Consider the following 20,929-nt stretch of genomic DNA (forward strand, 5'->3'; position numbering starts at 1 on the left):
ATCACTATGGAATCCTCACATATTTGTTGTCAACTATATCCGCTGCTTTCCATTAAGGAAAAGCTAAGAGCGACAGCTGCAATGTGTTACGAAGAGAACAAATATTTAGTAAAGATTACATTAGGTTGGGTTTATAAATCCCTCTGGATTATTGTTTTCATTTGGGAGTCCGACGATGCGACCATGAATATCTTATCAAGGATAAACTTAACAACATCACAGTCATTCTCCTGCACAACTTTATCTAATGCAAGATTCATAGCTTGGTAAAATGATCTATTAACCATAAAGATTCGACAAAGAAATTAGTGGAGGTAGGTGGGAGTAGTACGAAGTGGTCTTCTTTATTCTAAACGACACCGTTAGACATTATTAATTCCAAAATTTTGATATTGATGTACCAACAAACAGCATTAGATACCTTTCTCCATCCCACTGACCTCTTAAGGAATTCTATTGCTATAGGCTCTCTCTCTCTCTCTCTCTCTCTCTCTCTCACAGCAATGGGGAAGATGTGCTGTTCATCTGAATCAGAGGAAGCAGCTGGATTTGATGTCCTGGGTCTCCTGGTGGCAATGGTGATTGCTTTGGTGCTCATGCTCCTCTGCCTTCAACCTCGGCGGAGGGCAGTGGTCACCGTCTACCCTTGCTGCTGAGAATCATAGAAGCCATACCCCATTCTGCTACGATGTAAAGCTGGGAATCAACTGCCATCTCTTTTAAGACATCTGCAGCACAGCATTCATATAGGCAAGAGCTTGGATCAAGATTCCCTCTTTATTTCCCCCCAATAAATTATGTTGTAACTCTCTAGAACAACTGTAAAGTGCTTTCTAAACTGTATAACCTTGTTGTGGATTATTCATGCGCTAAATAAAGATGACTAGATCTCTATCATAGATGCATACATTAGAAATCAGAAATGAAAATAGACAAATCATTATTCTGCCAAAGATACTAGAAATGAGATGGATAATTTAATTTTACAGACCTGTCTAGATGCAGGAATGAGCTACCCAAAATTGAAGATTTCACGCATCTTAAATTCCTCAAAGTACATCATGACTCGGTTTTTTTGTCTTTCTTCTTCTTTTTCTTCTCCTTTTTTCCTGTTTCAGGAGTTTCAAGTTCTTCCTTTAACTTGGGGCTAGGATCCTCCTTTTCCTCAGTGTTTCTTCTCTTCTTTTTCTTCTTTTCTTGTGTGTTAGGCTCTTCTCCATCCTCAGCAGCAGCAGCAGTACCTTGAATTTGATTACTTTCAAACTCGGTGTTCTCAGATTCAGATTTCTTTTTCTTCTTTTTCTTTTTCCCTTGCTCCTCTTCTTCAGTTGTACCAACATCAGTTGTCTCCACCTCAGACTTCTGTTTCTTTTTCTTCTTCCGCTTCCCCTCCTCATGATCATCGTGTTCTTGAACAGAAACCTCAGATGCCTCTAGATGAGCCGTTCCCTTCGCTTCATCACGCTTCCTCTTTTTTGGAAGAGCATCTTCCTGATCAGCAGCTAACTTCTTTGTGGCTTGGTCAGTGGGTTGCCCAAGAACAAGATCAGCTGATGGATTGTAAGTCTACAAATGAGAGTAAATATTAGAACAAGCTGACATCATGAGCTTCAATTTGCAGTATATTGTTGTGATCCCAATGATATTTTGTATGTTATACCTAATTTTCAAGGACTCAGCTAGAAATGTAACACAAATGTCTGCAGAACACAGGCATCATCACTGTTCAAGGCTTCAAGCCATTTCCCAATAAAAACATATTGGATAGAGTACAACTCAATTAATAGAAGTATAAAACATATCCATGATGCGATGGACATTTTCCATCATAAATATCATATCAAAATAAGGTAAGCATGGGATTTGCCTTATGTAAGAGGCTGAGTGTGCAATACCTATTTATATCGGTTACTTGAAAAGATAAATTGTGAGTAGTCAAACTTTTAAAGGGCCATCAATAAGCAAGTTTTATTAAGTAGATTATGTTCATTGACTATAGTGTGCAACTCTAATCTTGAATGTTTCAAAAATAGGGAAATAGTTACTCTTCCACCTTTCCATTAGTTTCCAGCATAAATTTGGCTAAGAGGAGATAAAATTGTTTACCTTTGCTGGAGTAATCAGTGCCCCAACACCACTCTTTCGGTCTTTATCATAAAACTCTATCTTGGGCTTGCCTTTTGCAGAACCAGCAGATCGACCCAATTCTCTACCCTCCAGAACTCTAAGACGGGCCTCAATCTGTACGCGAATTTTGCATATCCATGGCATAAATACATAGGACATCCTATGCATGGAAGACATTATTTAATATATATGGAAGGACTAGACATGTTACCTACCTTTGCTCGATTTTCCAGTCCGATAGAATTGTCTTCACCATCACCAAGGGCATCATATCGAATGGCAAGTGCAGCCTTTGCTGCAAGAGATCGAGAAATCTTTCCCTTATGCTTCGGTGCTGCCTGACCAATTAAGGAGGCATGGAAGATGAGACCATATTTTGGTGTAGCGTGCTTCGTCTTTAGAGCTCTGAAGAGGGCCTGAAAATTAGATTATACGACCATGTTAATGTATATACAAACTACAAATGTTTGTCTTTAGAGCTCTGAAGAGGAGATCGAATTGACTATGCAGGAAGAAGTCCACTGATCAAGAAATCAATACCATATTCTTTCACGCAAAGTTGATTAAAATATCATAAATATCTTTTGGACACATCAAAAAATAACAATGTAAAGTCACGCCTTTGTAAGTAGTAATGAATGATCTAAAAGTTTGCTCAGGTGAGTTCCCACTGTCTGGACCAAAAGCAATGTTATCAGGAAGATCTCAGTTGGCTTGCAGACTGTACCCCTTATTTATGAACCGATCCAGCAAATGAATAGCCTAAAAGACTTTGTATAGTTCAACAACAAGAAAAGGGGAAATTCCAAAGAAGTTAGATTTAAAACACACCTTTTCTGCACCAAGAATCTGAATTGTGCTCCCTGGCTGTTTTGCTAAATTTAGCAAGCTACCACCATGTGCAATCAGACGAGCTCCAACAAGTTCCCCAACAAGAGCAGTCAAATTTGGTGCTATGGTATTCATTCGACTTCTCAGATAATCATACAGCTGGGCTCTGTACTCTGAAAGTGCTAAGACTTGGTCACACAGGTCCCTGATATTTGCCAAGTCAAGATCACTAACTTCTGTCCCCATTGATATCACTGCTGCCTCCTTCAACTCTGCTTCAACTTCTTCTGACATTATCTGTTATGACAAAAATACAGCTAATGAGCATGCTGGATTTTCTTTTGCAAAAACATAGTGAGGGTACAGATTATTTGCCTCAGAGAAATCAAGGCCAGCTGCATTTGCACGATAACCCATCAGCTTAACTGCCTTTGCATACTGAATATTGTCCTGCACAATTTTAGCAAGCTCTGGAAAATGCCAGCCATACCATTCACGAACCCTCATGGCGTAAGTATTTAGCTCTTTGTCAAGATCATCCAACAAGCCAATGGCCTGAATAATCATTGTATCAACCTACAGAAAGGAAGATAACACACAGATGCATTAGTTGGTCAATAAGCTACTTGAATGTGAAAGAGACAGGAAACAATATAAAAACAAGAACGCGCAGAACTCCGTACTCTGTTTCTCTACAAATTTCTACGAAGAAAAAAAAAAGCAATCAATAATAGGGCAAAATATTACAGCATGCCAACTAAATCAGCTTCCATTTCTCCTAGTAATACTTTGTCAGAACTTGCACTGGAGAATGGGAAGGAGAAAAATAAGACTAAATGGAGGCTCCTATTGTGGGAAGATCGCAAAACAGTATTTACCTTATCAGGACTGAATTTCAGCTTATACCTAGATAAGCTGTGAGATAGACCCAAGCTCATTGGAGCTAAATCTTGCACAGCCAATCCAGATATCAGATCTGTCAATTGGCTCCTCAGTCCCCTCATTAGCTCCATGACGGCATCGCTGTGGATGCAGTCAATTTTCTGCAAAAACATTTAAATATAAGTATTAAGATTTTGTCATTCTTTAGTGAGTATATGACAACACAAGGCACCAAGCTGACCAGCTTTTCTTTGATTGCATTCCCAAGTTTAGAGTCTGCCACAGCTAATGTTTCTCCATCACAGTGAGCACGCAGAAACTTGCGGAGGCCTTTGCTGGGCTTACCGTCAATTAATAAAGTTGCAGCAGATAGAGCTTCAGATGTGTTCTCGAATTTATTAAAAGCTTTCAGCTTGACAACCTAATGTAAAGTAATAATAAGTACCAAATAAAATTATAAAATGCAAAACGACATTTAAAAAAGAGAAAAGAATTATGCAACATAACATGAAAGAAATTGTGTGCATTCATGTATGCATCATACTAAGTTACTAACATGGCCATTGGCATTTCTGCCATCACAAAATAACTATAACGTGCATATCTAACATTCTCCAAGGAAGCTATTTAAGCAAAAAGTGCTATGAAATCTCAGAGTTAAAAGCTTTTAAAAGTTAACCAACAAGAAATATTCACATAGCAGAAACAGACGAAGCAACAACTCAAGGCTGATCCACGGAATGCATGCGGGAACTCAGAACTCAAAACTTACAGCTAGCCCAATTGAATTCTGAAGGCCAATGAGGATAAATACAAAGATATAGCCAAACAATCAAAATACTATATCAGATATAGATGAAGCGACCTTTCTAGCTGAATCTGAGGTTGCAAATATCTTATCAAGATCCTGAAACAGTTAAAAAAAAAAACTGACAGTTAGACGAAAATAATCAAACGCTAGTAAGGAGTAAGGAGAAGTTTTTTTTTCCACAACCTAGTAAATGAAGCGAAGAAAAGCATGCTTACCTGAACTTCCCGAAGCTTCCCCTCATCTAGCACTTTAAACAGGGCAAACCCCGCCGGCGTTTCAAATAGCACCAGCATCTCCCTTTACCAGCTAAACGAGTACCGCTGCATAAATTATAGCGAAAACACCTTCAAAACCAAAAACCAGCAAAGGGCTTCGTCATCTAAGACGATTCGAGTCCCAAAGGAGTGACCTTTACGAACCAAAAGGACGGAAAACCGTTCCCAATCAATGCGACTTGGTTGAAGGATCGAGGATTAAGACTACAAAAAGGGCTTTGGTTGTCTACTGAAAATTAGCTTTCCAGGAAGAAGAAAGGTGGGAAAATTACCTTCCTTTGCCGATTCTTCGACGCGGCAACAATGGAGGAGGAGGCGCCTCGAGGATCGAAGAGCGAAAGGGTTTTAAGGAGGGATTCTAATAGGGAAGAGAGAAGGGTTTAGATATGCGCTGCAGAGGAGAAGAATCACACCGTTGGTGAGTGAATCGGAGAATGTCAGCCATAGGATGGGATTTCACATGCGTTGGGCAAAGTCGTAGCTGACGTGGCATCTTCTCACTTAGTTTGAAACTTATTTTAAGGAGTCACTTAATTTGGTCGTTATTTTTGGCTTGTAAACTCATTATCAATAAATATATATAATAAATATATAGATTGCATATCTCCAAGTTTTATATCATCCAGGAGGTCAAAAAAAAAAAGCACCAAAGAAACCCTAAGTTTTAGTGATATTATAATTAACACCCATATTTTAGCTACTTGTAATTGGACCTCTTTTTTATAATATTTATATCACATCTAGGTTAAATTAACAAGTATTTTCTCTCTTTTTTTCTTTTATTTGATTCTAAAATCCCATTGTTTAAAATAAGATTCCAAAATCCAAATTTCTCTAAGAACATTTTTTAAAGGGCAATTAGTCAATTTAGTTAGTGGGAGATTAGGTTTAGAAAGTGTCTTAGGGGAGATTTTTTATAATTTCATCTACAGTGTTAAATAAATTATAGTTTAAGACTGAAAAGTTCTACTCTTTAATATACAATTGTTAATCTTTTTATAACATACACTCTTCTCCGAGGTTACAAAATAAATTAGTGCAGAGGTTAGGATTATCTTTTAAAATCAAGAATAATTGGGTAGTCAAAATAATAATAGGGTGTTATATAAAAATTGTCTTTCGTAACAGATACACAACCATGATGGATATTAATCGTAACTTCTAAGAGGAAACTACCTATTTGACTAGGTCCAAATTCAACTCCCTTATAGTTTAATTTATGCTACTTTACTCGTATCGTTATAATTAAACTAAATTTGAATTTTTTTTAGTTATATTTTTGAAAATATTTATTAGAGTTTCATACGATGAAAAAATATATTATTTTAGGTGCGTTAGAAAGTTTATTTAATTATCTATAACTTTATTTCTAATAAGTATTTTTTTAATTTGAACTGTAATTTAGTTAAATATAATATAAAAATAATTATTTTAGTTTAAATATATATCATCATAACTCCAATAGGGGGTTAAAGTGACATAAATAATAATATGGAGGGGTGAAAGTGAATTTAGTTCTACCCACGTGGGGTGGGAGGGGGGGGGGTAGAAGGTAACTTGGACAAAATTATATAAAAAGCGTGGTGGTATTTGATAATTCCTCTTGAAAAAGCCCAAGGGAGGGGCCCCACCCAACTATCCGACTTCCCCTCGGATAGCCACGTCTCAAAACCCGGATAGCGATATCCGACTGACGGATAAGGGGGGTAGTTTAGGAATTTTGGCCTGGCAACCCGACCCAACTGTTATTATAATTTCGTATTTGATTTGGGTAGCTTTGGATTTCCAGTTTGACTCCGTATTCTCCCACCGCTCTCGTTCCGTCCCATTTACGAATAAAAGAAGTAAAGAACGACGCAAAATCCAACTATTCGTCTTCCCCTCCTCTTCGAGCATTGCGAGGAGTCGAAATCGTCTCCTACTTCTCACCATCTCGTGATTTAGGTACCGGGGATCTTTTCTTCTTCCTTTTTCTAGTGAGCGAGTGGTATTTGTCTTAATTTTGTGAAATTTTCTTGATTTTTAAGGGTATGGAGCGGCCGAGTTTGCTCAGGGTGATGATATTGGTGTGCTTAGTATCACTTTGTCGTGGGAGAGGTAATTGAATTCGTTTTTGGCACTATACGATTTCTTGAAAAAAAAAATTTGTTTTTTACGGCATCATTTAATTGTAAGGATGAATTAGAAGTAGAAAAGGAGATAGCTTTTCTTGGAAGCTGCGGGGAAGTTAGGCAGGTGTTTGTTGAAACTTGCAACTGTGTAACTTGGAGTAGAGGAAAAGATTTTAGTCGACTGCTCTAAGATGGATGGTGATGTAAACCCAATTGCAGAACCAGAACGTGGTTTACAAGTCTGGAGTTGAATGAATATATGATGAGAATGTCGATAGATTGTAATTAGCTGGCATTGGCCATTCTTTCACATATATTTGTTACTGTCGCGTTTGATGATTTAATCTAGAGGATTCTAGATAATGATTATATTTATTAAAACGCCTTAAGTCCTCTATGTAATAGTGAATACCCACACCTATCCGATTATGCTGGAGGAGTATTAAAACTGCTCTTTTTCAGTCTCATATCTCTTTAGTGTTACTGTTTCAAGATGTGGATTTGGATTTTCAGCCAGAGTTATGTTGCTTGCCTTTATCAAGTATAATTGGAGGATCAGTGTTTTGTTAAACAGAGACTGCTGCACTTCTATTTGCTTTCTTTTCAACATATGTATAAAATTGATTGATTTGTTGCAGTACTTGCTCCAAGAATGAGATCTATGTTTTCTAACCCATATAAGATGAAATTGCAATTCTAACCATCCTTGTTCATACATTCTGGTCGCAGAACTAAGAATCAAGCATGGAGAACACAATCATATTTACAATGAGAGTCTTGCCATAATTCTCGCTGAATATGCTTCTGCTGTAAGTTTGATTTGTTTAGTTTTTTTTATGTTCAAACATACTTCTTGCCACTCATGTTATCTTATTTTTGCTTCTCTGGATAGGAAGCAACAAGTTTGAAACTTTGTTATCTCTTGGCTGCTGCTGCAAAATTAATTATTTTTCTTGATTATCATTAATAGAAGAATTTGTTTCAACCGGGTATCTTGTTAGTTTTGAGCTATCCTAATAAGATCTCTTATTTGTACATTGTAACTGGCAGGTGTACATGACTGATTTAACAGCACTATTTACGTGGACCTGCTCAAGATGTAACGATTTGACACAGGTACAAAGGAATGTTATTTTGTTTTACCTTTAGAAAGTTACATGCACATTCTTAGCTTTGACATGTTTGTTTGACTATCAAATCAAGATGGTTCACCATTCATGGACTAGAAGTAAATGATAGTGTGTAATGTATTGCACTCTTACATTTATTTATCAGGGATTTGAGGTGATTGAGCTGATTGTCGATGTTCAAAACTGCTTACAGGTATATCCCTTGTATTAGCACTTTAGCATTTGGGCTCTTTATATTTATGTAACCAGATGGATAATTGCAGGCATATGTCGGTGTAGCTCATGATCTTAATTCTATCATAATAGCATTTAGAGGAACTCAAGAGAATAGGTATGTTAATTCTAAGTTTTGCATGGTTGATTACCAGTTAACTGATGGTTCTTTTAACTCTGGAACTTCAGTAGCATGTTTCCGTTGGCAACATTCTGTGTCATCTTGAAGAATTAAATTTGCACGCTGGATTCTAAGTTTACATGCCGGGTATATTATTTTTTCTCAGTTTACAGAATTGGATAGAGAATTTGTTATGGAAACAGCTTGATCTAAACTATCCAGGCACGCCCGATGCAATGGTTGGTATCAATTTTATGCTATTTAATGAAAACTGCCAAAGATTAGTTAGATACTTACTAATATCATGTTTCATGCTTTCATCAAAGGTACACCTTGGATTTTATACTGCTTACCATAATACAACGTTACGTGACGCGGTTATAAATGCTGTTCATAAGACTAAGAAGTTATATGGAGATATTGGCATTATGGTTACTGGCCATTCCATGGGAGGAGCTATGGCTTCCTTTTGTGCACTTGATCTTACAGTACGTAACCTGAGAATCTCTCTAGTACATCAGTTTTCAGTGAATGCATCTCTTTAGATACCTGTGGTTCTCTGTTTTATTTATATTAATCTCTTAAATATTCATTTTACTGGACCTTTACCAATTTCATTATACAACTGATGTATGCTTCTCTTATGGAATGTTCTTCTTTTTTTTATAGGTTAATCATAGAATACCAAATGTTCAGCTTATGACATTTGGGCAACCTCGGATAGGCAATGCTGTTTTTGCCTCATATTTTAGCAAACATGTACCGCATGCAATTCGGATTACCCATGGGCATGATATTGTGCCACATTTGCCACCATATTACTCTTACTTCCCCCAGAAAACATACCATCACTTTGCAAGAGAGGTACAATATTGATGTCTTCAGATATGCTATGATTTTCTCATATACTTTATACTTTATTACCTATCTTTTGGAATCGTTTTGCTGAATGCATATCAACCTTGACATCATTTCCTTCTTTATATGAATCACTATATGCCATTCTCTGCACAGGTAGTCTAAAAAGCTATACAATGTTCTTTTCTTCTTTTTTCTTTAAAATTTGTGTCCTGTTTGAACTTGCTAATGCTGTCTTTCAGATGTCTCTGAAAAATGAAGTTCTGCAGGGTGCTTTGTTTGAAGCTCCAGATAGTTTCCAACTAAGCTCAACTCTTTAAAACAATCTAGAGTTAGTAGTTGTTCTCCGTTACCAATTGATGCAAAACAAAAATTTGCTATAAAAGTAACAATCCATAAAGGGATCGGAGGAATCATGTATTTCTCTATTCATGAACCAAAGCTGATAGAAAACAGAATAACACTATAACAGCTTTTTCTTGATAATTCGTTGGATATTCAACATATAAAATAGGGTTCAGTTGAAGATGATTTAAAAGACAAGTCTTAAAGAACCAACGTGATGAAATCTTGCAGTAACTATTTCAGTTTCATGATAGCAAAGAGACTTTAGAAACAAGTTTGAATCACAGGAATTTAAGCATAGGTCTCACCAAATTGGAAGGTTAAAGCAAATATACATGCACAGTTATACTGGACAAGCAGTAGCATAGTTGAAGAATAAAGAAGAAAGAGGAGGAGGGACTTGCTGCACTGGGGAAGTAAAGAGATGGGCTTCTGTACAGAGGGAGGGATTCCATATGATGGATATCTGAGGAGAGGAGTCATTGGGAGAAAAAAGAGGAGCAACAATACTGTATGGCTATATAGAGGTTGTATGATGCGAGGAAAAGGGAGATTGTAAGAGATATATTGGAGGGAGAGATGTGGGGAGGAGAAAAAGAGTGTCCTCCCTGTTATAAATTGTATTGCTTGTTGAATGAATCAGCCTAGTGGGATTCAACTCCAAATAATATTTTCTGGACTAGGTTTGCTTTTGCAGCATTTTTCAGGTTGCCTGCTAGATAAAGAAATTCCAATAAAAGACAACTAGACTAAATTTGAAGTGGTTTGTATGGAAGTTCATCCAATCTAGCATGAAAATAATACCATAATGGCTCCTTAGTCTAATTCTGCTTAGTTCTAGTCAAAAGGTTGCTGTCATGGCTCAACTGAGGTGGTTTATAGAACTCCGAAATCATGGATAACTAACCTACTATTTAGGCTAGCCCATCTAATCTACCAAAAAACTGAGCCAAATTAAGGCCATATTAAATCGAAATAAACTCATAGTCCTAATTAATAATCAAGTTAGAAAGGTTGGTAACTACACACACATCAATCTTTTTGAACAAGCACTTCCATACTTCTACAAACTCCAGTAGGTGTTTTTCCACTTGAAGAGTAGGGTATATGCAAAATGCTCAAAGTGCTTGTAACTGGTTTAAAAAGGAGCGTTCTTTTCTCTTTTTCTCTTGAAAATTCATCACTATGTTGTCAATTTTTCTGTCTCTGCATTTTAATGCATGGTCTTATAGTATATAGTTCTTGGGAGTCGACCATTGCTTTTCCCTTTCAGTGTTATATTTAATGCACCTTTTTTGAAACCACTTCATATGCGATGCATGTTACACACTCACATACCTCCAATATATCAGTATTTACCAGGCTGCTTTAAATTTCAGGTATGGATCCACAATGTTGGATTAGGAAGTCTAGTGTATGCGATCGAGCAAATTTGCGACGGTTCTGGTGAAGACCCATCTTGTAGCTGGTATGTCAACCTTCTCCTCTCTCTCTCTCTCTCTCCCCCCATAAATAAAGTAATTGTTAGCTTTTCCCTGCATTTCCAGTAAGGTCTTTTGTTTATCATAATCTCCTTCTGCCCCTTTGTAGCTCTGTGAGTGGAAACAGCATTTCCGACCATCTACAGTATTATGGTATCAGTATGCAGGCTGAGACTTGGGGCTCTTGTAGAATTGTTATGGACTACAGCGTCCTACAGTACCAAATGGATCTCGCTGGCAACGTTATCCTGTCAAAGAACCTACCTGCTCCATCTATCGTACAACCTAGTAGACAAACAGCTAGCACAAATTATATCTAGCAAATATGGGGGCTGAAAGTTACGAAAAGGGGACCATGTTCATCTCTTGAAGATGCCTTGATGATTTCAGAGGCAAAATAAATGAAGAATTACATGTCTGTACATGAAATATATGGTCTTCAATTGTGTTATCAGCTGGAAAGATGTATATAAAGACTCATGCTTGAATCTCAACATTATTGTAAATGTCCGATATAAAATATATATATATATATAATAAAGAAAACTGTCCATTATTACGCCACTCTTTGAACCAGGGTGATGTATGGGATATTTTCAAGTGTTCACACAACCTTCTTTGCACTCCCTTTTTCCGGTAGTAGTTGGAAAAGAAATTTTATTTTCAGCATCAGGACCTGTAGGTTCATTTTATTTTCTGTGAGATCGAGTTATTTGATTGAAGGCAGGGAAAACACAGCATTCAATTATCCAGTCACTTTGATTGTGAATATAGGATTTTCTTTTCTTTTCTTTTCTTTCTTTTTACTTCCACATGGGCGCCTCAATTAGTATTATGCGTGTCTTCCAAATTCAAGTCACAGACAATTGACTTAATTGCACATTAAGTTGATACACTGGGAATTTCTGGAACAAGAAACTCAACGGTGTCTCTGTTCCGGAGATTCGAATCTGGATACACATATATCATAAAAAAAAATTTAACTATCTAAACATATATTATTGGGCTGGAACAAGAAAAAAGTATTTAGCTTGCTAATGAGGTCTGAGTGTCATGCCCATGAGAGACTTCCAATCAAGAAAAAAATTTAACGTCCAATCAAGATTACATTGCCGAAGTCTCCCAAAACAAATATGTACCACCTATCCAGCTTGAGAAGAAACTTCTAACAACGCATAATGTTTGGTAAGTTATTTTGATGGAAGAAACGAACACCAGAGAATCTTAAAGAAATATTTGAGATTATAAGCCTCCAAAGTTCCTACCAGCAATGTGGTAGGCAATAATAGATTTACAATAAGGAAAAACCATGCCAATAGATCAAACAAAGTTGACAGAAATGAACACCTAGAAAATCCAGAGTGAAAGAATACAACTTTAGCACGAGTCTGAAACACCAGAAGTTTCACACAGTAGAAATATGAAATGTTGATACACCAATGTTGTTTAAAGGAAATCTTGTTCCCGACTTATGGACAAAACTATTGCTTGCTCATGTATTTAAGGCCTTGAAAAGTCTGCAACAAGCAGCATGTAGAGCAGACCTGTGATAAGGATTAGATATCTTCAAATTGCTTCGATTGTAAATTTTTTTGATACCCTTTGTTTCTTTTTTCTCTTACCATTTACTCTTCTAGATAAATAACAATGCTCCCCGATCTAAGGCACTTCATATCTATTGAGGGAAGGATACCTAGAAAAGGCATCCGATCTGACTCAAGGAATGGATTATGAATCAGCAGGAGCTGGCCAGATATAACTTCACCCTTATTCACAGAGACTAACCAAGATCAGAAAGATGAGACGCTCTCAAGTTTGATCTCCTTGATTCCTGACAAGTAATTCATTTCCTCCTATGAGACTGACCAAAATCAAATGCACCCATGTGAAGGGTCTTGACTGTAAAGGATGTTTAACTACTCATTTGTACTATCAAAGCTACCTGCTGTATTTGCCCGCTTTCTCTCTCTCCAGTTCTCACCCCATACTTTGGCCTCAGCAATAGCACGCTGTCTATCAACATTTGGAGCTTCTCTAGTCCTTCCTGCATGAACTGGACTGTCATATTGAAATTCCTGCATTTCTGACTCATCCAAAGCCCCTTTCCTTCCAGAACTACCACCAGTATCATTTCTTCCAGCATCTGCTCCAAGGTTTAATCCACTGAGAGGTTCTTTCCGCCTCAAATCAGGAGAATTCTGATTTGGTGATTGAACAGCATGTTGAGAATCAGACTTCCGGATGTTTCTCCTGTCCTCCCTAGCCCTTGGAGTAGATGACCCACTCCTAGTACTTTGAGCAGAAGCTGCATTTGGATCATACATTTGAGAAGCTAGATATGAGAGAGCAGTGACAACATCCCCAATAAGAGGCCTAGTTGCAGCTTGCTCTTGCAAACACATTGCTGCAACAGCTAAAGCCTGGTATAGGCCTCTCATGGGATAGCGTCCTTGTAGTAATGGGTCAGCCATTTTGGGGAACTTTCTTCGGTCTTTGAATAATGGGCGAGCCTGCAGTCAAATAAATGGAAGGATATGATATACGCTACAATGTTATATCCTTTTATGTCTAAATTTACCAGACAAAAGAAATCAACATACAAGACAGAATGCATAACATCATCCACTAGACTAAATTTCCAGCATGATTTTCTTGATTCCCTAAGGACACTAAAGCTCCATTTGGTTGTGGAATAAGTATAAATTTATTCTAGTCTAAAGAAGTCTATACTAGTTTAGTATTCAAACAACAGTTTATCTCAATACTAGTTTACTAATACTTACTTCTCCCTTCTTCTATCCAATATTTTACTATTACCAATAAAATCTAGTTACAATCTTGCCCTTGCCTTTGAAAAGATATCGCTTTAATCAACTATCATTTCAAGTATTCTTTCCCTCATTCTTTCCTCTCTCTCTCCTCTCCTCATCCATCCACTATAAAAGGTATTTTAGTCATTTATTAAAAAATCTCCTAAATTTATTACTTTCTATGTCATGTCAAATATAATTATTACACCACTATATTGATTTACAACCAAACACCATAATAGTCTAAACCAATATAAGATTCTTATACAAGTTTAAAAAATAAACATAACTAAACTAGTTTGGAAGTTATTCCATAACCAAAAGCCACCTAAAAGAATAAATAGACCATTATGGTACTTGTAACTTGCGAGCTAAACTTGACAGTAAGAGACTATAAGATAGAAACAAGAAAAAAGATCAAAAGAAGCTCTTGATTTACAGTACTTATATATACTTTTTGGAAATAATTATAATGTAGAATTGTAGATTGCAGTCTTGCCCCAATAACTTAGTCCAAAAACACTTCAGACTAGATGAAGTAATCAAGAAATTAAAGAACCTACCCATGCAACTAGATTTTGCTCTCCAGTAGGCCGGGTGTTGTCAATTGCTTTGCGGCCTGTAATAAGTTCAAGGAATACAACGCCAAAACTATAAACATCAGATTTGACCGTTAACTGTCCTGTCATAGCATATTCAGGAGCGCAATAACCATATGTGCCCATGACACGTGTTGATACATGAGTCTTATCACCGACAGGACCAAGTTTTGCGAGTCCAAAGTCTGAGAGTTTCGGATGATATCCTTCACCAAGAAGGATGTTCGATGACTTGAAATCTCTGTAAATAACAGGAGGATTTGCCTTGTCATGCAGGTATTCCAAACCCTTGGCTGCACCAGCGGCTATCTTCATCCGTGTATTCCAGTCAAGAGGTTCCTTGTCAGGTGGAATATCTATCAAAGAGGTGGTCCATCAGTCAACATATTGTAATTGTCCATGATATGTAACAATATATACAGGCAACATATTACAAACAAGATATACAAGATAGAGTTCATAAACCAAAACAAATATTGTTACATCTATAATTCAGGATTGAACAACAATTTGTCTGATATTTCTTGCCACACTTCTTCCATGTTGACTAACATGACAGGCAAGTAATGAGCATATTTATTCATGATCAATACCTAATAAAAGTGTGAGCAATGTACTGATAAAAATTCAAAGTAGATAGCAGTGTCCAAGTAACTGACGTTAAGTGCAACTACTTGCTGGAAAGCATCCCTCTGCTTTACATATTATTGGAGAACAGCGTGTCGCCGTGTCTTCAGGATTCACAAGATGTTGATCCATTAGCTCCACAAATGTAGTTCCAATTCTTTTTTTGTAACTATAGTTTCCACTTACTAGAGTCCATCTATGACCTATTTCCGAAATGAAGAAGCCTGACTCCATCAAGGCTAACAAAACTATAGAATAACTGGATAAGCATTACCGAGTTGCCAAATTAGACACTAGACAGCCTCTTATAAAAAGTGAATGGTATGACTTTGTAATTATATGCATAAGAAATTTGACAAACAATCATATCAGGAAGTTGTAGAAGACTTTTGGAACTCATGATGTACTAAATTCTTACAAGCAAACCACAAGGGAATCAATCAGAGTAACTGATTGATAAGTGAAATGTTAAGGCAACCATGGTTTTCACAATTTGCAAGTTATCCCAGTCACTAACAATAATAAATACAAAATACTACTTCCCAATTGAAATATCTTTCTATGTGCAGTCCAATTAATTGAACTTGCATCTATGAATCACATTTCACAAATATAATTTGAATATTGAAGAATAATATGACTAAAACAAGCCCTGAAGTTGACCCTTTTAGACATTCATCTACTTTCTTGTAGGGTGTGCTGACCCTTGAATTAATACTAAAATAGCCAAGGAACAACTGCATCTCCATGGATGTGAGATTTTTTTCACCCTGAGTAAAATTATGTGGGTGTTTTATTAGTTTCATTGGCTCGATTAATTGCAGCCCTTCTATATCCGTTACTTATACAAATCAAAAACTGAAGGACCTGAAGCAAGGCCTGCTAATCTTCAGCATTTTGTGTTCTGTTTTTGAGCAAAAGTACATTACCATGAAGCAGGCTAAAGTACATCTCTTAAGAAGGCAACCATAAAGTAATTTAACGATTTAAAATATGTTACTTCTTTAGTGTACTTGCCCATTTTCATGGTAATATTCATCGCCATGTAGATGACAAAAAGTTCAATAAAATACCAATATGAAACTTGAAAACATATCCAACAAGGAGACAGTAGATAAACTGACCGTGCAGATGATCTTCTAGTGATCCCAATGGCATAAACTCATAGACAAGTAGCCGTTGATCACCATCAGCACAGTAACCAATTAAATTGACTAGATTAGGATGATGTAAGAGACTGAGCATGAGGACCTCCACAAGAAATTCTCGATTTCCTTGAAGACCATTTCTGTCAAGTTGCTTCACAGCAACAACCTGCTAAAAGAAATTATAATCTCATTATTCAACTCTGGCAAACTAGAAATGGCATGTAACGACAAATTAAGTATTTAGCAGATGGATAAATTGTGCCGCATTCTAAGGGTAAGTTCACTTGAGCATAGCTAAATAATAGTAACTAGAACCAATGGACTAAACTGACATTAAAGATATTGACCTGTCCACTTTCCAAACGTCCTTTATAGACACGGCCAAAACCCCCTTCACCCAACAGGCAATCTTGTCGAAAGTTCTTTGTAGCAGCAGCAAGCTCCCGAAAAGTAAAAGTCTGTGCTGCAATATGTGCACTATTTCCTTCTTTCCGGACCGATGCATCCTTCTTGGAGTCTGTGCCACCCAGTGAGTTTGATTTATCTAGAACCAACAAACAATTCAGAATTAGCAAGTAAAGATAAAGAGATTAAAAAAAATTAATACCATGTAGTTGAGTAAGCCCATAAAAGTTAAATCATTCAGTAGCACCATTTTAATTATAGAAGTATCAATCAAGATGTGTCTTACATCATTGTAACTGATGAAATTTGATCATTTTTCTTCTAGTTTTGACTGCTCATACATCAGGCTAACTGGGCAAGAATCAGAAAAGGATTATAGCAAGTAGAACAATGCACCTATCTTCTTACAAAAGAGAATACACAAAGAGACAAGTATAATCACACGGTAATACTCTGATCTCTAACAAATTAGACAAATTTCAAACAAAAAAGAGGTCATCTTGGAAAATAAAAGGAAAGAATTACATCAGTTTCCGTCGTTAGGGGAAAAGATCTGATCCCCAGAACAAAATCAAGGCACAACATCGGGATAATTCACGTTTGACCAATTGAGCAACCAAATATCCCACAAAAACAGAATCCAATTTTCACCAAAAAGGACGAAAATTTGACCTACCTGAGCTAACCCTCGTCACATGACGAGAAGACTGGGCGGTCGAGCCCTCCTTCTTGACATCCCCACCTCCTTTTGAGCCACTCTTCCCCTCCTCCTCCTTGCCCGACGATCCACAGCACGCAAAACAACTCATCCCAAATTCCAAAGACCGACCCAAAAGATCGAAACTTTCGGACTCCTACCACCGATCCCGTCCTTCCTCCACATCCATCAACGATCCCAATCGATCCTATCCGACATCGATCTCGCAGATCCGATCACAGAAACCCCAACCAAGATCATCGATCTTTACTCTTAGTGAAGAAATAAAATAAAATAAAAACTCGATGCAAAGTTCCAACGAGAGCGAGAGCCAGAGATGATGCGAGCTGGAAGAGTAGAATGTAAGCGGAGTAGGAAATCAAATAGATGAGAGAGAGAGAGAGAGAGAGAGAGATGGGAGGTTAAAAGAAAAGAAGGGCAAAAGTAAGCTAAGTGGGCAGTGATTGGAATAATCTAAACAAGGATCAAACTGTAAAAATATTATTTTTGAAGGGTCTATTAATCTTGATAATAGTAAAAATAAATAAATTTGCACCTAATTTTTGGGGGTAAAGGTTAATTAATGGTAGGTGTTAAAGAGGTCCTTGGGCTGTGGATTAATGAGTTGGGCTTTTCTCTGTACATTTTGAAGCCTCTTTTAGGGCCTTTTTAACATTTTACACCTTTTGTAATTCAATTTTATGCCTTGCCTAAATTAAATATTAGATTTTCTTACATAATTTCCACTAAAAAGTTTTCAAATATCTTAATTTATTTATAATGACCATAAAAAAATGCATGGGTGTGTGTTAGTTTCTATCGAGGGAATAGTAAAATATTTTTCACTATAAACATAGTATAATTATTATCAAGTTTATTATGGTAGGTATAATTATAATTCATTTGTGTTTTGGAATATAATTCACTTATTCCACTCAGCCGAGTGGGAACCTAAGATTCCGATGCATTAGAATAGCTATGATTGTGGATCGATGAAGACGGCATTTTCGAGCTAGAAAGCGAGGTAGAATGAGAATTTTCTATATCTTCAACTCTTTTTTTTATTATCAAAATAAATCACCCCTAAATTTAATGTCAAAGGTAGTCTGCATTCTATTTTAGACAGAAATACGAATAAATTAAACATGCATATTAATACTTTATGAAATAAAATATTAATCTTATCGTCGATTTATATACGTAAACTGATTGTTTATTTTTTTTAATAAAAAAAGTGAAAATGAATTTGATAAACAATGGGCTAATTTGGTCAAAAACTAGTTAGAAAGGGATTGGAGAACACTTTCATTTGTACACTTAGTCACATAGGAAAGTTTGCGAGGTACATACACATTTACACGTGTCCTCTGCGTGTGTGTGTATGTGTGTCATGGGTACATTTATTCCCTTTTTTGCTATCAGGATATGGTGGAATAGAGGAGCTATCCACCCTAATTATTCCTTATGTTCCCCCCTCCCTTGTAATTAATTAATTAATTAATTGCTTGTAGGAATGCATCTTAGGTTTTAGTGCTTTTCCTTTTCTTTTCATTAAAAAAAAAGAAAATTGTAAACAAAAACAAATGATGCCTTTTGTGTGTGCTATGATGCAACAAGATCTTATATATATATATATTTCTTATTTTCTTTTAGATTCTTTTACTTGAAATGGAACAGAATCAATCCAAAGAAGTAAAATTTCAATCTTTTAGACATTTGTTTCAGACCACTATTGGCTAAAACCTATCCATTTCAGCTCACCTTCTTTCTTTCTTCTTGGTTTCTAAAGTTGTTTATATATGTAGTCATAGTTTGTGACCATTAATTTACATGATCCTAGAACCTTGCATTTTAGACTGTTTATAATGATGATTTTATAGTTGGATATTTAACCAAATAAGATATGATTTTGGTCTTCTTTTGTACTTAGTTACTTATCCTACATTATTGTTATAATGGAAGATACTCTCTCTTTCTTGTACACATGTATAGAATGACACTTCCCCAGTAGAATGTCTACTATGGCATTTCCAACTCATTAGTTAAAGGAGAATATAATGGTGATGATCCAATTCCTTCTATTGCTATCCTTAATTTAAGCAGTTGGTGGAAAGAAATAGCATTTAGATGATTAAAATTTGTTCTTTGTATGATAGTAGTTGCCTTCGTCTTTCCTAATATTTCATGGACATCACAAAACATTAGTCCAAGTAAAGTCTGTTACATATATATATATATATATATATATATATATATATATATATATATATATATATATATCCCAGACATTTACATTTCACAAAAAAGATAAGCATTACAAAGTGCTTATATAACTTTGACAACAAAACTTAGAACATTTATTTTCTTTCCGTTATACTATTTCTTCGCATTTCAATATGGTATCAGAGCCAAATAGCTCCTGCATCACGCAGTAATGGGACGAGCTTGCCACTGAGGTGGAGTGACATGACTTTATCGGTTAGCCCGACTAGTGTGCCGCCTATGAACACCGCCGGCACGGGCGGAGCACGACCTAGTAGCTTCGCTAGGGCTCTCTCGATCTCTCTCCCCTTAGGGTCTTGGTCGAGCTCGTAGACCGCAGGATTTACGCCCAGCTCATTCATGAAGAGTGTCTTGATGGTGTGACACATGCAGCATGAGCTCACACTGAAGATCACCACTGCTCTTTGTGAAGCCAATCTTGTGACTATCTCCATCTACTGCACTCCTTGGAAGAAGAAGAAGAAGAAGTTAGTTAATGTAGGTACTACTAAAAAAGGAATGATGTGAGGCCTTAGAGTTGAGGACTGATAGTATTGAGTTGATAGATTTGAGAGCTAAGGATGGATTTGAAGATATACACAAATGAGCTATTTATAAGGGACCAAAAAGGGTGATGCATATAAAGTCTTTTATAGGAAGAAAAAAAAAAACCAAAGGGAATAATTTTATCTTATTTTTTCCATAGCTTCAGATATTTTTTTTTTCTTTCCCCTTTCTCTCGGAATGCCCCTGAGATCATTGCCTTGATTGGGACCCTAGTCGTAATTCTGAGAATCTATTACGATAGATAATTAGACCGACCTCGAGATTAAGCAAGTATATTAGGTTTGTTTAATTGATCTTCTATGAGAGTTTTTATATTTGATGACCTAGGATTAATGCAAAAGTGGGAGGTTGGTTTTAGCTCATAATTAACACTATATAGTTGGAATGAAGGCCCACCCCACTCAACAAAAGTTTGATGAGAGAAATGCTCTTATCCTTTGTGTGTTGGATAAGGTTTGAATCCTTTTTCTTTTCTTTTTCTTTTTCTTTTTTCCCTCCTTCCATTTTGCTACTGAAAAGAGCATTTGGGTGGGCCATTGATCACAGAAAGGGGAAAAAAAAAAAAAGGATGCCATTGCCATGAAATGAAGCTTTTTCTTCTCATCATGGACGCACGCCCTCTCTAGCTA

At 36.5% G+C, this 20,929-nt stretch overlaps 4 protein-coding genes across 5 annotated transcripts; 1 reads left to right on the forward strand and 3 right to left on the reverse strand.

Moving 5' to 3' along the window:
- Positions 1–318: 318 nt before the first annotated feature.
- LOC140776271 (probable nucleolar protein 5-2) lies at positions 319–5,331 on the reverse strand. 2 transcript variants are annotated; one of them, XM_073119920.1, is made up of 11 exons: positions 5,199–5,305; positions 4,867–4,995; positions 4,706–4,747; positions 4,082–4,261; positions 3,837–4,001; positions 3,334–3,534; positions 2,959–3,255; positions 2,343–2,543; positions 2,107–2,241; positions 992–1,566; positions 319–728 (listed from the first exon to the last, which is right to left on the reverse strand). In XM_073119920.1, exons 2-10 carry the CDS (start codon positions 4,942–4,944, stop codon positions 1,060–1,062), a joined length of 1,806 nt encoding a protein of 601 aa, XP_072976021.1. In that variant the 5' UTR covers positions 4,945–4,995; positions 5,199–5,305; the 3' UTR covers positions 319–728; positions 992–1,059. The 2 variants fall into 2 exon arrangements, with proteins under 2 accessions (XP_072976021.1, XP_072976020.1); XM_073119919.1 differs by having other exon boundaries at positions 320–728; positions 4,867–4,971; positions 5,199–5,331.
- A 1,386-nt stretch (positions 5,332–6,717) lies between these two features.
- Positions 6,718–11,749, forward strand: LOC140775929 (probable feruloyl esterase A). Its single transcript, XM_073119428.1, has 11 exons — positions 6,718–6,870; positions 6,954–7,023; positions 7,767–7,846; positions 8,088–8,153; positions 8,313–8,360; positions 8,431–8,498; positions 8,668–8,740; positions 8,828–8,989; positions 9,171–9,365; positions 11,084–11,172; positions 11,295–11,749. The coding sequence occupies exons 2-11, from the start codon at positions 6,957–6,959 to the stop codon at positions 11,503–11,505; spliced, it is 1,059 nt and encodes a 352-aa protein (XP_072975529.1). The 5' UTR covers positions 6,718–6,870; positions 6,954–6,956; the 3' UTR covers positions 11,506–11,749.
- Positions 11,750–12,570: 821 nt separating this feature from the next.
- Positions 12,571–17,879, reverse strand: LOC140775815 (receptor-like cytoplasmic kinase 185). The gene is made up of 5 exons (XM_073119258.1): positions 17,451–17,879; positions 16,717–16,913; positions 16,346–16,535; positions 14,559–14,950; positions 12,571–13,695 (listed from the first exon to the last, which is right to left on the reverse strand). Exons 1-5 carry the CDS (start codon positions 17,581–17,583, stop codon positions 13,102–13,104), a joined length of 1,506 nt encoding a protein of 501 aa, XP_072975359.1. The 5' UTR covers positions 17,584–17,879; the 3' UTR covers positions 12,571–13,101.
- Positions 17,880–19,744: 1,865 nt separating this feature from the next.
- LOC140775816 (glutaredoxin-C1-like) lies at positions 19,745–20,320 on the reverse strand. The gene has a single exon (XM_073119259.1). It carries the CDS (start codon positions 20,186–20,188, stop codon positions 19,874–19,876), a length of 315 nt encoding a protein of 104 aa, XP_072975360.1. The 5' UTR covers positions 20,189–20,320; the 3' UTR covers positions 19,745–19,873.
- Positions 20,321–20,929: the final 609 nt, after the last annotated feature.

Source organism: Typha angustifolia, chromosome 14 (genome assembly GCF_048772165.1).
Source record: "Typha angustifolia cultivar Huaian chromosome 14, ASM4877216v1, whole genome shotgun sequence".
NCBI classification, from domain to species: domain Eukaryota; kingdom Viridiplantae; phylum Streptophyta; class Magnoliopsida; order Poales; family Typhaceae; genus Typha; species Typha angustifolia.